The sequence below is a fragment of the Lynx rufus genome, unplaced genomic scaffold, assembly GCF_022079265.1.
Source record: "Lynx rufus isolate CCGP_SWC_20201006 ecotype Redwood Valley unplaced genomic scaffold, mLynRuf1.p SCAF_5, whole genome shotgun sequence".
Classification (NCBI taxonomy): domain Eukaryota; kingdom Metazoa; phylum Chordata; class Mammalia; order Carnivora; family Felidae; genus Lynx; species Lynx rufus.
The window spans coordinates 36,317,227-36,332,522 of record NW_025814867.1 but is presented as its reverse complement, the minus strand read 5'-3'; the positions used below and the strand labels follow the sequence as shown (position 1 = coordinate 36,332,522).

At 40.1% G+C, this 15,296-nt stretch overlaps 1 protein-coding gene across 1 annotated transcript in view; it reads right to left on the bottom strand.

The window, feature by feature from the left end:
- The window catches only part of SLC25A36 (solute carrier family 25 member 36), a 37,830-nt gene extending 23,065 nt beyond the window's left edge, over positions 1-14,765 (bottom strand). The window contains exons 1-2 of the mRNA XM_047099585.1: positions 14,486-14,765; positions 179-343 (exon numbers count right to left, since the gene is read on the bottom strand). Coding sequence (XP_046955541.1) covers positions 179-343; positions 14,486-14,526 — 206 coding nt within the window. The 5' untranslated portion in view covers positions 14,527-14,765. The remainder of the gene's footprint in view (positions 1-178; positions 344-14,485) is intronic.
- Positions 14,766-15,296: the final 531 nt, after the last annotated feature.

The window sequence follows — 15,296 nt, the reverse complement described above, 5'->3', positions numbered from 1 at the left end:
CAATTAACTATTCTTCTCCATTAGGGATGATCATTTCTGATGAATATAATTGAGTAGCTCTGTTATTAAGTTTGTAAAAAACCTTTTTAAATGTGGCAGAATATAAATGAACAAAACACAGGGGCATCACTAAGGTAAACAGACTAAAAAAACAGATTCATGAATACTGTGCTCTCACTTTAGGCAATGGAGAGGTCCAGGAGACACTACTCGGTTGACACTGGCTCCAGCCATGGTGTTCAACTGAACTTCAGAGATGTAAAGTGTCACAGAAGATGATTGCAGCCGTGTTTTTACAACTTCCAGTGGACATGTCAGAATAGCTCCTACTGTACCACCACATCTGGGAAAAAATGAAAAGAACAAATCTACTTAGTATACACATTTAGACTGTAAAATGAGTGGGCAACTGGGGGCTTCATCAAGGCACTAAAATGTACGATTTTTTATTTTAGAAGATTAAACTATTTTAATGTTTCATTTATTTGACTGCATATAAACACCATTAGTAGCTAAAAAGAACTGAGTTAGGGGCACTTGGGTGGCTCAGTCAGGTAAGTGTCCGACTCCTGATTTTGGCTCAGGTCATGACCTTATGGTTCCTAAGTTCAAGCCTCTCATGGATAGAACCTCACATGGGGCTCTGCACAGACAGTGCGTAGCCTGTTTGGGATTCTTTCTCCATCCTCTGCCCTTGTCCTACTCATGCGCATGTGCGTGCTCTCTCTCAAAAATAAACTTAAAAAAAAATAAAAATAAAAAGAACTGAACTTAATATTTACCTAGCAAAAATAATTAAAGAAGACTCCCAATGGTGGATATTGTTACTAAAATTTACTGGTAAGTCACATCATAGTTTGAAATACTTTTCTAAGGGTTTCTTTGGTGCTCCTTGCCCAAATATTACTCGTGGCTCTGTTGAAACCTAGATCACTATTTGAGTATTCTCTCTCAAACTCCTATCCTATCTTTCAAAACTTCGGAGAAATTGTCTTCAGAGCAATAAAAATTAACCATTGATGGTTAATCATACATTTCCTATTTTAAATATTCAAATATTCAGAAGTGTCTTATCTACAAAAAAAATTACATGTGAATCTCAAAATCAGTAATTTTAGGCCCACATGTAGAAATCTGTACCAGGTAGGCAGGCTTACATAAGAATCTAATTTAAACATAAAAACTGGATAAATAATAAAGCTCTTAACAAATGACATCATTCAAACTTTTTAAAGGAATTTGAGATAGGATGAATAATTATTCTTTTTAAATGGAAGAGTGGGACATAATTAAAGCATTAATAAGTACTTAGTGAAACCCTGAGAATTGCTTTTAACCAGATGAAAATCACTCAGGAGAGCTCTTACCGCAGTCAAAGAGAAAAGCAGACCAAATCAGAGGTAACCTGGACCTCCAAAATGGGCATTAAAGGAAGAAAAAGAAAATCAGCCCACCACAGAAATACACTAAACAATTCTACCTCTAGAATTAAATATATATATATATTTATTTTCATATATACACATATATATATATTTTCATGGTGATTTTAATTCACATTTCCCTGATAAATGACTCTGAAAAGCCTTTGTATGTTTATTTACATCCATCTATCCATATATATACATATACACACACACTCACACATACATATATATAACACATAATAAAAAACAGAGGCATGGCAATAATATCACTACAAATAAAATTTAAGAAAATATGGCATTTTATATTGATGTAATAGTACATGCCATCAAGGAAATAAAACCAGAACAAATTTTATGAGATAAAAGTGAAAAATACAACAACTTAAAAATTTGAGAACATCCATATGTAAAATAAAATTGGACTCTTACCTCATACTATATTTAAAAAATTAACTCAGAATGAATCATAGACCTAGATGTAAAACATCAAACTGTAAAGCTTCCAGAAGAAAACACTTGGAGAAAAATTCTTTTCACTTTGGGCTAGGCACAGGTTTCTTAGATAACAACAAAAAAGCATAAATCATAAAAGAAAAAAATTGATAGGGGCGCCTGGGTGGCTCAGTTGGTTAAGTGGCTGACTTCGGCTCAGGTCATGATCTTATAGTTTGTGGGTTCAAGCCCTGCATATGGCTCTGTGCTGTGCTGACAGCTCAGAGCCTAGAGCATGCTTCGGATTCTGTATCTCCCCCTCTCTCTGCCCCTCCCCCATTCCTGCTCTGTGTCTCTCTCTCTCTCAAAATAAACGTTAAAAAAAATTTTTTTAGAAGAAAAAGATTGATAAACTGGACTACCAAAATTAAAAATTCCCACTCTTTTAAAGAAACTGTTAAGAAAATGAACAGACAAGGGATGACTGGGTGGCTAAGTCAGTTAATGAACATCTGCCTCTTGATTTTGACTCAGGTCATGATCTCACGGTTCGTGAATTTGCGGGTTCGTGAGTTTAAGCCCTATGTCAGGCTCTGCTGGCAGGGCAGAGCCTGCTTGGGATTCTGTTTCCCTCTCTTTCTTTGTCCCTCCCCCACTTGCTCTTGCTCTCTCTCAAAAATAAATACATAAACATTGAAAAAATGAAAAGATAAGCAACAGTCTGTCTTTTGCAAATATTTTGCAAAAGTATTTGCAAAACACGTATCTGATAAAGTGCTTATATTCAGAAACACAACTCAATGATAAAAACAACTCAAAAGACTGGAAAAGACGCTTCACCAGATCGATGCAAATAAACATACAAAGGTTTTTCAAAATCATTTATCAGGGAAATGCAAATTAGAATCACAATGAGATACAATAGACATATAACAGATGTAGATCTATTTATTAATGGCTAAATCACTAAAGGCTGGCCCTGCACTGTCAGTGTGCAGCCCAACGTAGGGCTCAATCTCACGAACCATGGGATCATGACCTGAGCGGAAATCAAGAGTCAGATGCTTACCCAACTGACCAGCCAGAAGCCCCACGGTAGCTGTACTCTTAATAAACTCAAACTGGAAAAAACCAATATGTCTATCAACTGAAGAAGGATAAACAAGTTATGGCGTATCGGTATAATGAATTATTACTATCTTGCAATAAAAAGCACCAACATGGATCAATCTCAAAAGCATTATGCTAACTTTAAAGTCAGGGACAAAAGGCTTTTATTTTTTGACATTTCTTTTTTATAACTTTTTGGAAAAGGCAAAACTAGAAGAATAGAAATGAGATCAGTGATTACCAAGAGGTAGTGGAGGAGAGAAGAACCAACTGCAAAGGGCACAGAGGAATTCTTGGGATTAAAAAAGGTTCTATAGCTTGATTATAGTAGTTACAGTACCTTATACATTTGCTAAAACTCATTGAATCATGCAATTAACAAAGGGTGAGTTTTATTATATATACCTTGATAAATCTGATGAAAGAACTGAATATGTGAAAACTAGTAAAAAGTTAAGTATATGAACTACCTGCAACTGAATACAATTACACTATGTCAAAATCTTAATCATAATAAACTTAATGTCTCCTAAAAATTCCACTTATAGCTTTAAATAGGAAATTTAAAAAATTAAACCCCCAAAAAGAAAAGATCAAAACCATAATTATGGTGTAAGAAATTAACACATCAACTAGATAAATAGTAGGGCTGTAAGAGATTTGAAACAAAATTAACTAGCTCAAGGGAGACTCTATACTCAATAAAGAAGGAACAGATATTATTTTTAAACAGCTATGAAATAGGCTTAAAACCTCATTACAGTTGACTCATAAAATACCATGGGGGTTAGGGGCACCAACCCCCCCCCCACCCCATGCAGTCAAAAATCCACACATAACTTTTGACTCCCTCAAAACTTAACTACTAATAGCCTACTGTTGACTGGAAGACTTATCACTAGCATAAACAGTTGATTAATACATATTTTGTGTATGTGTTATATACTGTATTCTTACAATAAAACTAAAGAAAATGTTATTAAGAAAATCATAAGAGGGGCGCCTGGGTGGCGCAGTCGGTTAAGCGTCCGACTTCAGCCAGGTCACGATCTCGCGGTCCGTGAGTTCGAGCCCCGCGTCAGGCTCTGGGCTGATGGCTCAGAGCCTGGAGCCTGCTTCCGATTCTGTGTCTCCCTCTCTCTCTCTGCCCCTCCCCCGTTCATGCTCTGTCTCTCTCTGTCCCAAAAATAAATAAACGTTGAAAAAAAAAATTAAAGAAAATCATAAGAAAAATACATTTGCAGTACTGTACTGTAGTTATCCCAAAAAAATCTGCCTGTAAGTGGACCCTGTGCAAGTTCATATCAATGTTGATCAAAGGTCAACTTTAAAAAAATTTTTTTTAATGTTTATTTATTTTTCAGAGTGAGAGAGAGAGAGATAGACAAAGCATGACTGGGGGAGGGGCAGAGAGAGAGGGACACACAGAATCCGAAGAAGGCTCCAGGCTCTGAGCCGGCGCACAGAGCCCAACGAGGGGCTCAAACTCACAAACCGTGAGGTCATGACCCGAGCTGAAGTTGAACGCTCAACCAACTGAGCCACCCAGGCGCCCCAAAGGTCAACTTTACGTAAAAGACCAGAAGCAAAATCTTAAACAGAAGCCACAAGTTTGTTTCTGTTCATTGGTGACGGCTAAGTGGCAAGAAATGTGAATCATCACAGTACATGCTGTAGTATATGCTGCAGAATTAATTGAAGACAACCTGTGCAGTAAAACACCATATTCACACTACAATAGTGGTTTACTTAGAGTACATCATAGCTGTTTTTAACGTGAAGTTAGCTGGATTTTTTTAACTACTTAGTATATTTACTTTGTAAATTTACTGAACATAAAAATGAAATAGGCCCTGGGGCGCCTGGGTGGCGCAGTCGGTTAAGCGTCCGACTTCAGCCAGGTCACGATCTCGCGGTCTGGGAGTTCGAGCCCCGCGTCAGGCTCTGGGCTGATGGCTCGGAGCCTGGAGCCTGTTTCCGATTCTGTGTCTCCCTCTCTCTCTGCCCCTCCCCCGTTCATGCTCTGTCTCTCTCTGTCCCAAAAATAAATAAACGTTGAAAAAAAAAAATTTAAAAAAAATAAAAAAAAAATGAAATAGGCCCCAAATTTTAATAATCATGCATATTGGTTTTGGTTTTATATTCTGTAAAACATAAAATGTATTCTTGGGTTTCAGAATGAACATGAATTACTTCTATAATTAAAATAAATAAATATAGGGGTGCCTGGCTGGCTCAGTCGGTGGAGTGTGTGAATCTTGATCTCGAGGTTATGGGTTCAAGCCCCACATTGAGTGTAAAGATTACTTAAAAATAAAGTATTTTTTAAAAATTAAAATAAATAAAAACAAAAAGCCAAGGTAGCACATAGGCCATGATTCTTACCCTACTCTTGATTCCAAGAAAATAAACCTATTATACACACAAAAAACAGTTTACTGGGGGAAAACAGTCTTCTTGTAAAAATGATATATGATATAACCCATGTACAGTATTTCATGACATGGCACATAGAAAATACTAAAAAAATATTACCTACTGAAGTTATCAGCATCTATTACTGATAGTAATACCTAAAATTCTGTAACAGAAACTATTACAAATACTTTAAGGCCAGACCACAGACAAGATATATATATATATTGTAATTCCTAAAAACATAATTCAACAAGTAATGAGGATCTAAATTGTACAGAGCTAGGGAGTGATGTAAGTAGGTGTTCACACAAGCACTCAGGTTGTCCTGAAGCAGTTTTACGTTACAAAATGCAACAGGTATGCAAGCACAGGGGTGACACTCCAGTATCTCTCATGCTGTTTTTATCTTAAAGTCATTTAAAATTATTATCCAAGCTGAAATCATTAAAATCGATGCAGAAAAAAACTCTTGGAGTCAATAAACACTTAAAATCTCTACTTACAAGGGGCGCCTGGGTGGCTCATTAGGTTTGGCGTTTGGCTTTAGCTCAGGTCATGATCTCGCCATTCACGAGTTCAAGCCCCGCATTGGGCTCTGTGATCACTCGGAGCTTCTGATTCTGTGTCTCCCCCTCTCTCTCTCTCTGCCCCTCCCCCACTCACACTCACTCTCTCTCTCTCTCTCTCTCTCTCTCTTTCAAAAATAAATAAACATTAAAAAAACTAAAAAAAATAAAATCTCTTCTTATGACAACAGGAATTAACTATAGACTATTTCTTCTCCACGTCAAAAACCTCAACTGTCTAAAGAAATATGCCACAAAGACAGAGAACTAGGGGAGAAATGAACAAGACCTAAGATTTCAAGCAATGAAACAAGTAAGAAGGGGTAACTGACTTAACAAAGAGGAAGAAAGGCTTAAAGAAGGAAATACCAAAGGAAAGCAGCAGTTTTGCCCTGCAGAATCTCAGAGGCCTAAAGATTAAGGGCATGAAGTATTCAAGATGGAAGTAAGGCAAAGAACTGAAAATAGAAGGGCTGGCTGATAGGCTATATAGTGAAGTTGGGATACCGTAGTGGGATCTACCCCTCCCACTCACCACCATGTTACCAGTAAAACTATGCTCCCAGGCAGAAGCTTAAATCTCTAAAGAACATGAATTTAGGAATCTCCGAGGTCAGGGTGCCTGGGTGGCTCAGTCAGTTAAGCATCCAACTCTTGGTTTTGGCTCAGGTCATGACTGCTAGGTTCACGGGCTGGAGCCCCAGGTTGAACTCACAATGACAGTGTGGATCCTGTTTGAGATTCTCTCTTTCCCTCTCTCATTGCCCCTTCCCTGCTCATAGTCTCTCTCTCTCTCAAAATAAATAAATAAACTTTAAAAAAAAGCTTAAAAGAATCTCTGGTCAGGTTTCACAGGTAGAATCAATAGATACTTAAAAACCTCACACCAAGTTGCACTACTACAATCTTTTAAAATATTGGGAACAAAGGGGTGCCTGGGTGGCTCAGTCGGTTAAGTGTCAGACTTCAGCTCAGGTCAAGACCTCACGATTTGAGTTCAAGGTCTGTGTTGGGCTCTGTGCTGACAGCTTGGACCCTGCTTGAGATGCTCTCTCTGCCCCTCCCCTGCTTGCTAAGTCTCTCAAAATAAGATAAATAAATAAACTTTAAAAAATAAAATAAAATGCTGGGAACAAAGATATTATCAACTTCCACAAAGAATAAAAGGTAACATAAAAAAAAAAAAAGAATAGAATTCCCAACAACTACAGATCACTTATTCTAGAATTCTGTACCAAACCTGTCAAGCAGAAAGAATAAATACACTCGCATACAAAGAAATATTCAAGAATTTTCCTACCTTGTACCCTTTCTTACACAGCTACTAAAGAATGTGTTCTGCGAGTTAAGGGCTTAATCTAAAAAAGAGGAGGGAATATACCTAAAAACAATACAAGACTCTACGTCAAATTATATCTCAATAAAATGGGGGCTGGGGAATTGAATTTAGGAACAGAATGAATAACACAGGAGAGGGAGAAAGGAATCCCAAGATATGTCAGGATTAGAAAATAACCAGTCCAGAAAGGATTTGGGTAACAAAGTTCAGAGGGATGAAGAACTTCAGGAAAAAAAGACTGACAGATGAATATATTTGATGATATAAAACTAAATATTCAAGTACTCATATTACTAAGCATTTTAATTTTTTTGTTAAAAATTTTTTTTACCATTTATTCATTTTTGAGAGAGAGAGTCAGAACGCAAGCAGGGATGAGGCAGAGAGGGAGGGAGACACAGAATACAACGCAGGCTCCAGGCTCTGAACTATCAGCACACAGCCCGATGCAAGGCTCAAACCCACAAACCATAAGATCATGACCTGAGCCGAAATAGGACATTTAACCCCACCCAGGTGCCCCACTAAGCATTTTTAAATGTGCAGCGATTATTAACTCCAAGGGAGGAAAAATGAAGTTATTCAAGAAAGAAAAGGTCAATAGTGTCACAATAAGGTAAGCACTGCCCATTGATTTAACCAAAAAACTGTGATGTAACTATCTACTGAGAATAGAAAGATAGGGGAATTAGAGAATGGTATAACTAAATCCTCATCTACCAGAACAGAAAGTATGAAGAAAATTCCACATAGCTAAGACATATACTAGGTTCCCACTAGGAAGGAAATGTGGAGGGAGGGGAGATGGGGAATGCTGATTAATAAAAATCTTAAAGGAGCTTAAAAAAACACGATATGCGTACATTTATTTTTAAAATAATTTTAATCAAAACTCTAGCAGTATTTGTTTTTTTGGAACAGCAGCGGTTTTTAACTGGAGCATATGGTTGAAGTTTCTGGGACCCACTCACTGGACCCCATGAAAAAATGATGTGTATGGTATGCAAGTGTCTTGGACTCAGTACCCTAAAATAAATCTGGAATCTTGGGGCAGCTGGGTGGCTCAGTTAGGTGGCCGACTTTGGCTCAGGTCACATCTCACAGCTGGTGGTTGAGTTCAAGCCCCACATCAGGCTCTGTGCTGACAGCTCAGAGCCTGGAGCTGCTTCAGATTCTGTGTCTCCCCTTTCTCTGTGCCCCTCCCCTGCTCATGCTCTCTCTCACGCTCTCAAAAATAAATAATAAAAACATTAAAAAAATTTTTTTAAATAAATCAGGAATCTTGACCACTTCTCATCATGTCCATCCTGGTCTAAGCCACTGGCTTCTGCTCTAACTCTAATTAGAGTTTAATACATGAACCATGCTCTTGCCTCAGGATCTCTGTTCTTGCTGTTTCATCTTCATATTTTTGCCTCAAATATGAGAATGGGTTACTACCTCACCTCATCTTTGCTCGGTTGTCACTTCTCAGTGATGTCCTGTCTGATCGCCATATAAAAAATCCCCCACATTGGGGGTGCCTGGATGGCTCAGCCGGTTGAGCATCCAACTTCAGCTCAGGTCATAATCTCACGGTTCAGTTCATGAGTTCGGGCCCTACACTGGGCTCTGTGGTCAGTGCAGAACCTGCTTGGGATTCTTTCTCCCTCTCTCTCTGCCCCTCCCCTGCTTGCACTCTCTCTCTCAAACCCCTACACTGACTCTTTATCCACCTTCCCTGCACTACTCTTTTCTACAGCCCATATTGTCACTTAACATATTTTATTTACTTTACCTTCTGATGTGTTCCCTGATGCTACAATGTAAGCATCAGGAAATCAGCAATTTATATCCAATACTAATAACCCCAACATCTCTATTAATGCCTGCGACATAGCAAGCATTCATGCTGAATGAGTGAATGAACATTATAGCATTTGATAACTCAGGATTTAAGAGGTAGGAGACAGTGCATTTGGCCCAACTTCCTTATTCTGCAGATGAGGAAACAAAAATCTTCCAAGGGAAAATTAGTTGCTCCACGTTCACAGTCAATTAAAGAACAACCCAAATCTCCTGATTCTTAGTTCAGCTCTTTTCCTTTCAAATCTCTAACTTAAATCCAGAAGGAGTATTTTACATCAAGATGCAGTATATCCCCATGCACATTTTGCAGAATTTTTCTTTTTTTTTAAAATGTTGGTTATAAACCAAATTGATTTCATAATCCACTAATGGGTTGCTATAAATTTGAAGCATGCTGTTCTATACTAAATTAGATGCAATTTAACCAGGAAGGATATAAGGAGAAGAATCTGTTCTTCTGTATTGTTATTATTACACGTCTTAAGTGCTTGGGGGTAGAGGTATTTTTTATGCACTGGTCAATTTACTGCAAGATTAAAGCAGCATGCTAACTTAATAGCTGGAGGGCAGGGACAATGCATGCATATTCAGCTTCACAACTTAAATGTGAGTACAACTAAAATATATTAAATATATACTGTCTCATTTATTAATTTGTAAGATTTGAATAGCACATTTTATTACGCCAACCAAGTTATAAAACAATTAATGAAAAAGACTAGAAATTATTTTTAAAATATTCTATATAAAAATAACATTTAAAATTGTTTTATTCTAGTCTCCCAAAAAGAAAGTTTCTTAGCAATGAATACTGATTTACGTATTTTTTACGATTTATAATGAGCAAACTCCTCATGAATATTAATTTGTACAGCCAACATAATGCTTTAAAATTTTAGCAAGATAGGGTCACCTGGGTGTCTCAGTAAGCGTCCGACTCTCGATTTTGACTCAGGTCCTGATCTCACAGTTCCTGAGTTCAAGCCCTGCAGCCCCACATGGGGCTCTGCACTGACAATGCAAAGCCTCTTTAGGATTCTCTCTTCTCTGTCCCTCTCTCCTGCTCATGTGTGTGCACTCTCTCTCAAAATAAACATTTAAAAACTAAATAAAGAAAAAAACGTGCAAAATAGAAATGTATAATGTAGTGAGGCTGCGATGACTCCAAGATCAAGAAGGCCATGCATAAGATCCTGCCGTTTGCAACATGGAGGAACATGGAAGACATTATACTAGGGAAATAAGCCACCACAGAAAGAAAAAAACTGCATGATCTCATTTATATGTAAAATCTAAAAAAGTCAAACAACATAGAAGTCAAAAACCATAGAAGGGTAGTTAACAAAGGCAAGAGGTGTGAGAAATAAGAAGGTATTAGTCAAACAGTACAAAATTGCAGTTATGTAGGATGAGTAAGTCTAAAGTTCTAATGTACAACATAATGATTAAAATACTACTGTACTGAATATTGGAAATTTGCTAAGAGATTTCAGATGGTCTCACATACAAAAAATGGCAACTGCATCAGATGTGAGGTTATCATTTCACTACGTATACTTACATCAAATCATCATGTTGTGGTGTATACCTTAAATATACACAATTAAAAAAAAAAGACCATGTGAAGAAGCTCTTCTGTATGAGATATTAAAGGCTAACAATCATCAGTTGGAAAAGTGTATAAGGCATACAGAGGCTTTCTGACATCCAGCTATCTTCAAGTCTCTCTGGTTCTGCATTCCAAACTTCCTCTCACACTTCCCCTGACCATTCCCACTTCAAGTGCCTTAAAGCAGGCTTTCACTTTCTTTTTGCCTTCTAACTGGTCCTGAGTCCCTCTGATCCAGTGACGTGACCAATGAGTTAAGATCAGTTGCAAGGTATCACCAATGTGATTTGCTACTACTAGTAATAAAGTACTAAACTGGATGCTTTACTGTTAAAAGACAAAGTTACAATTCAAAGCCACTTGCTCACTGGCTTTAAGTGCTTTGATTAGCAAGCAAAGAACAGTCAAGTTTGACAGCTGAACAGCATACAAGTTCATTATTCTATAACATCAAAAAAATCTAGGAAGGACAGTTTCCAAGATTTATTCCTTCTGAGACAATCTCTCTCAAAGAACAAAATAAAAAAGCAAAGTGCCTCTTGGTGCACATACGTAGCTGACATAATAACAGACAATAAATAGTTCTATTAAAGAATTTAAAAATATATATCATACTGCTTATATCTTCACATACCTATAGTGTTATTAAAAGTACAGCTCAGGGGCTCCTGGGTGGCTCAGTCAGTTAAGCATCCAACTTGGGCTCAGGTCATGATCTCACCGTTCGTGAGTTTGAGCCCTGCATCTGGCTCTGTGCTGACAGCTCAGAGCCTGGAGCCGGCTTCAGACTGTGTCTTCCTCTCTCTCTCTGACCCTCCCCTGCTCATGTCTGTCTGTCTATCTGTCTCTCAAAAATAAATATACATTAAAAAAAATTAAGAAGTACAGCTTAAATAAATCTTATCTACATCCTTTTTGCAGGTTAACACGAGTTGCTTCCGTAACTTTCCTGACCTAACCAATGACCTTATAAATTCTGAAGATTAACTCTGGCAAATACAAAATGGGACCAAAGGGTGTCCTAAAGATAAACCAGGTCCAGCACCGGTCCAGACCCAAGGTCCAGCACTGGTCTGTCGCGAATGTTTCTGATTTAATAACATAGCTACTAGGCTATTTGAAATCGCTCTGAAATCCTAATAAACACATACTTGAACATAATTATAATTATCAGGGAAATGATGCAAAGGCCATATACTCAATTTTTGCCTAAGATTAAATGCCACTATGAAAGGTTATTTAGTTGTTAAAATATATTGAGTTTTTAGAACTTAATCTAAATGATCCCTGTGTGTAAAGCTCATAAAAAGATCTCTCTCCTTTTCTTCAGCTTATTACTATTAAAGTAAAAAAAAAAAAAAAAAAACTTTCCTAATTCCTAATTAATGTAATTCTATCAGGATAAAAATAATGAAATCTAGTTTTCTATGAAGAATGTCCTGAAAACAATTGCCTAAGTAAGCAACTTTCATATATAAAAAAATTCAACATCTCCAATTGAGAACGTTACTGGCACAACCCAATGTGTACTTCCACAATGCTTAACATACAGACTTCCAGAATATTCTATAAAATTGACTTCATATAATAGAGAGATAGAAGGATCTGTTAGACATTATTTATCTCTCATTTTACATGAATGGAAAGCTGTTTGACCTTGGGTAAATCAATACACCTCAGTATTTTTCCACATTTTTAAGGGGATGAGCCAGATGATCTTTACCATCCTTCCTAGTTCTAATGTTTCTCTGAAAACGATACACCAAGAAAAAAAAAAAAAGATAAACCAGATTTTATGGCAACAAATTATGCAACCACATATAAATGTAAAGTCAAGAGATACAAAGAAAGGGAATTTACAAGGCTGATCACCTACGTTGTATCAGGCCCTACATCCCAGTACCTTTTAATGCTCCAAATAACCTGCAAATGCTAGGTTCTTTGTGGAGGAGAGGCTCCTAAATCTATTGTTTAGATGCTGCAAACACTCTCCATTTCTGCTTTTAGGAAAAAATCTAACAAGGAGGGCCTTTACATGTATTCATTACAAAAAAATGACCAATGATCTTAATCCAAATTGGGAAGTCAGTGCAATCAAGCTAACACTTCAAGTTACCATGCCCCACTTTTAACAAAACTTAATACATGAATCTTGAACGTAGAGTAGTAGAAATGTTAGGACCTAGGAAGGGCCTTAGAGATCATATAGTACACCTCCCTCACGTTACAAATGAAGCAATTAAAATAATGGACATTATTAAAATAACATAATGGAAAAAAGGTTTTGTCCATTTTTCACTCAAAATAGCGCAGTCTCCTAACTTTCAGGTATTACCTGTGATAGAATTACGCAAGGAAGCCCAATTGTTTGCATAACAAGATACCTTTACAAGAACACCTACCTACATGATTAATGGTTTTTAAAAAAAAATGATTTAATTTGCTAAGATTTAGTTAACATATCAGAAAGATGGATCATTGGTAAAAGTCTCAGAAATGTGGAAAATACATCGCCTAAGCTTGGCCTCACAGATTACAAGAAAAACACTTTTTTATGCCACAACAGTGACTGGCCCATGGCTAGTGGTGCACAGTGAGTTTGTTGAGTGAATACGCCAACGGAAGAAAAGTACTGCCATCATTGGCAATAAAGTCTTAAAGTGGTCGATTTTAAAACAAACTGTACGCTTTAAGGGGATGAGACTATATAGTCATACAGACAGAAAAGAGCCTCAGCATAATTCACCAAAGCTGTTTTTGGAGTAACATGATCCCACAGATAAGTAACTCTTAAACTTAAAAAATTCTAGCATTCCCCAAACAACTTGGAAGGAATAAACCTAAAAAAGAGACTAAACTGGCTCAACAAAGTATCTGTAGCATGTAGGCTGGCAATCAGGGAACTGAGACTTTAGGCTGAGTCCTAATCTTGTACACACAGTAACTATGGCCAAAGCATCTGACCTCTCCCTACCCCCGACTTTCTCCTTTCAGCAGACGAGAAGCAGAGGGTGCGCAAGAGGGTTGGTTTTCACAAAAAGAATCCGACCCAAAAGGCACTGACGCTTTGCACCGCATCTTGCGACCTGGAGAAACCCGGGCAGAAAATTTTCCGAGAGCGAGACACCTACAGCTCCAGCGGGCGAGCGAACACCAAAGCCTCCCCGCGGGTGCCGGAAGCCCCCCAAAGACCCACCCCCGCGGAGTGGGCCGGGAAAACAGCTACCCGAGGTCCGAGGTGCTGCGTGAGCGACGTGAGGAGGCCTCGCAGCACGCGCGGCACGGGGGGAGGGAGGAGGCGGCCCCGGCGCCCATTTTGTCCTCGGCCTCGGCACCTCCGCCCAGTACCCCCAGGCCTAGGAACGTCCGTGAGGCCTGCAGCCACGTTCCTCTCCGCGGCCCCGCATCTCGGACACCGGGTAGGCCGCGACGCGTGGCCCTGGCCCGCGTAGTCCCCCAGCCCCGCCCGCCGCTCCTCAGGCTCGCGCTCCAGCCTCGCCCCGGCTCCGCGGGCCTAAGGCCTCACGCCCCGCCCCGGCTTCAGCCCCCAACCCTCCCCGTCCGACCTTGGCCTCCTTAGCACCCCCGGCTCAAGCCTCCTCACCCCTCCCCGCCCGGGTCTCACCCTCTCGGCCCCGCGGGTTGGAGCCCCCTCACCCGTGTCGCCCGCGTGTCAGGCCACGGCCTTCTGCCCAGCACCTTCAGCCCCAGCCCGCACGCCCAGTGTGGACCGTACCCCCCGGCAAACAGATGCACCAGCGTGTCCCTCTGGCTCATTCTCTCTTCCGCATGTCCTCCGGGCGCTGAGGCGGGACGCGGATCCAGGCACCCGCGAAGGCCGGCAGCTTCAGTCCCGGACTAAAGCTGCACAGTGCCCCAGGGACGGCGCAGGGCCAGCTAGCAGAGACGCGGCTGCAGAAGGCAACCGGCACGGCCCTCCCCGCGGCGCTGCAGCCGCGCCGCCTCCCGCTCCAGCTGGGCGCTCTCGACCAGAGCCGGAGAGCGGCGCGGCAGCGGCGGCAGCGGCGGGGTGAGGCTGCGCGCGGGGGCTCTGATATTCTGATGACCCCCGACATAAACAGAAGCTCCCATTGGTCCGCGCTTCGTGACGTCATGAGGCCGGCATGCCGGTTTCACGTGATCGCCAAGGTTTCTTTCTTTTTTTTTTCAATGAAGGGCCTCGAGGCGGGGCGGAGAGCGTGTCCCTAGGGTAGTAGGTCACCGTGCTTTTGCACCTAATCCGGGGGCTAGGAGGCTCCACCAGGTGCCTCCTGGGCCCGCCAGCGGGCGGGCTGATGGGACCCCACGCTCCGGCCCGGAGCAGGTGAGAAACTGCCTGGATTCCCGGTTCGCCAGCGTGCCCGTCTCTGACTTTTTTCTTTTAAGACTATTTCTTTCTTAAATAGCAGTATTAGGTTTACAACACAATTGACAGGGAAGTACAGAGATTTTCCATTCACCCCTTGATTCACTTTTTGAATATGGGATTTATGGCATTTCCGCTTCCTGATATCTACCTCAGACAGTGCATGGGAAAGGCTTTTACG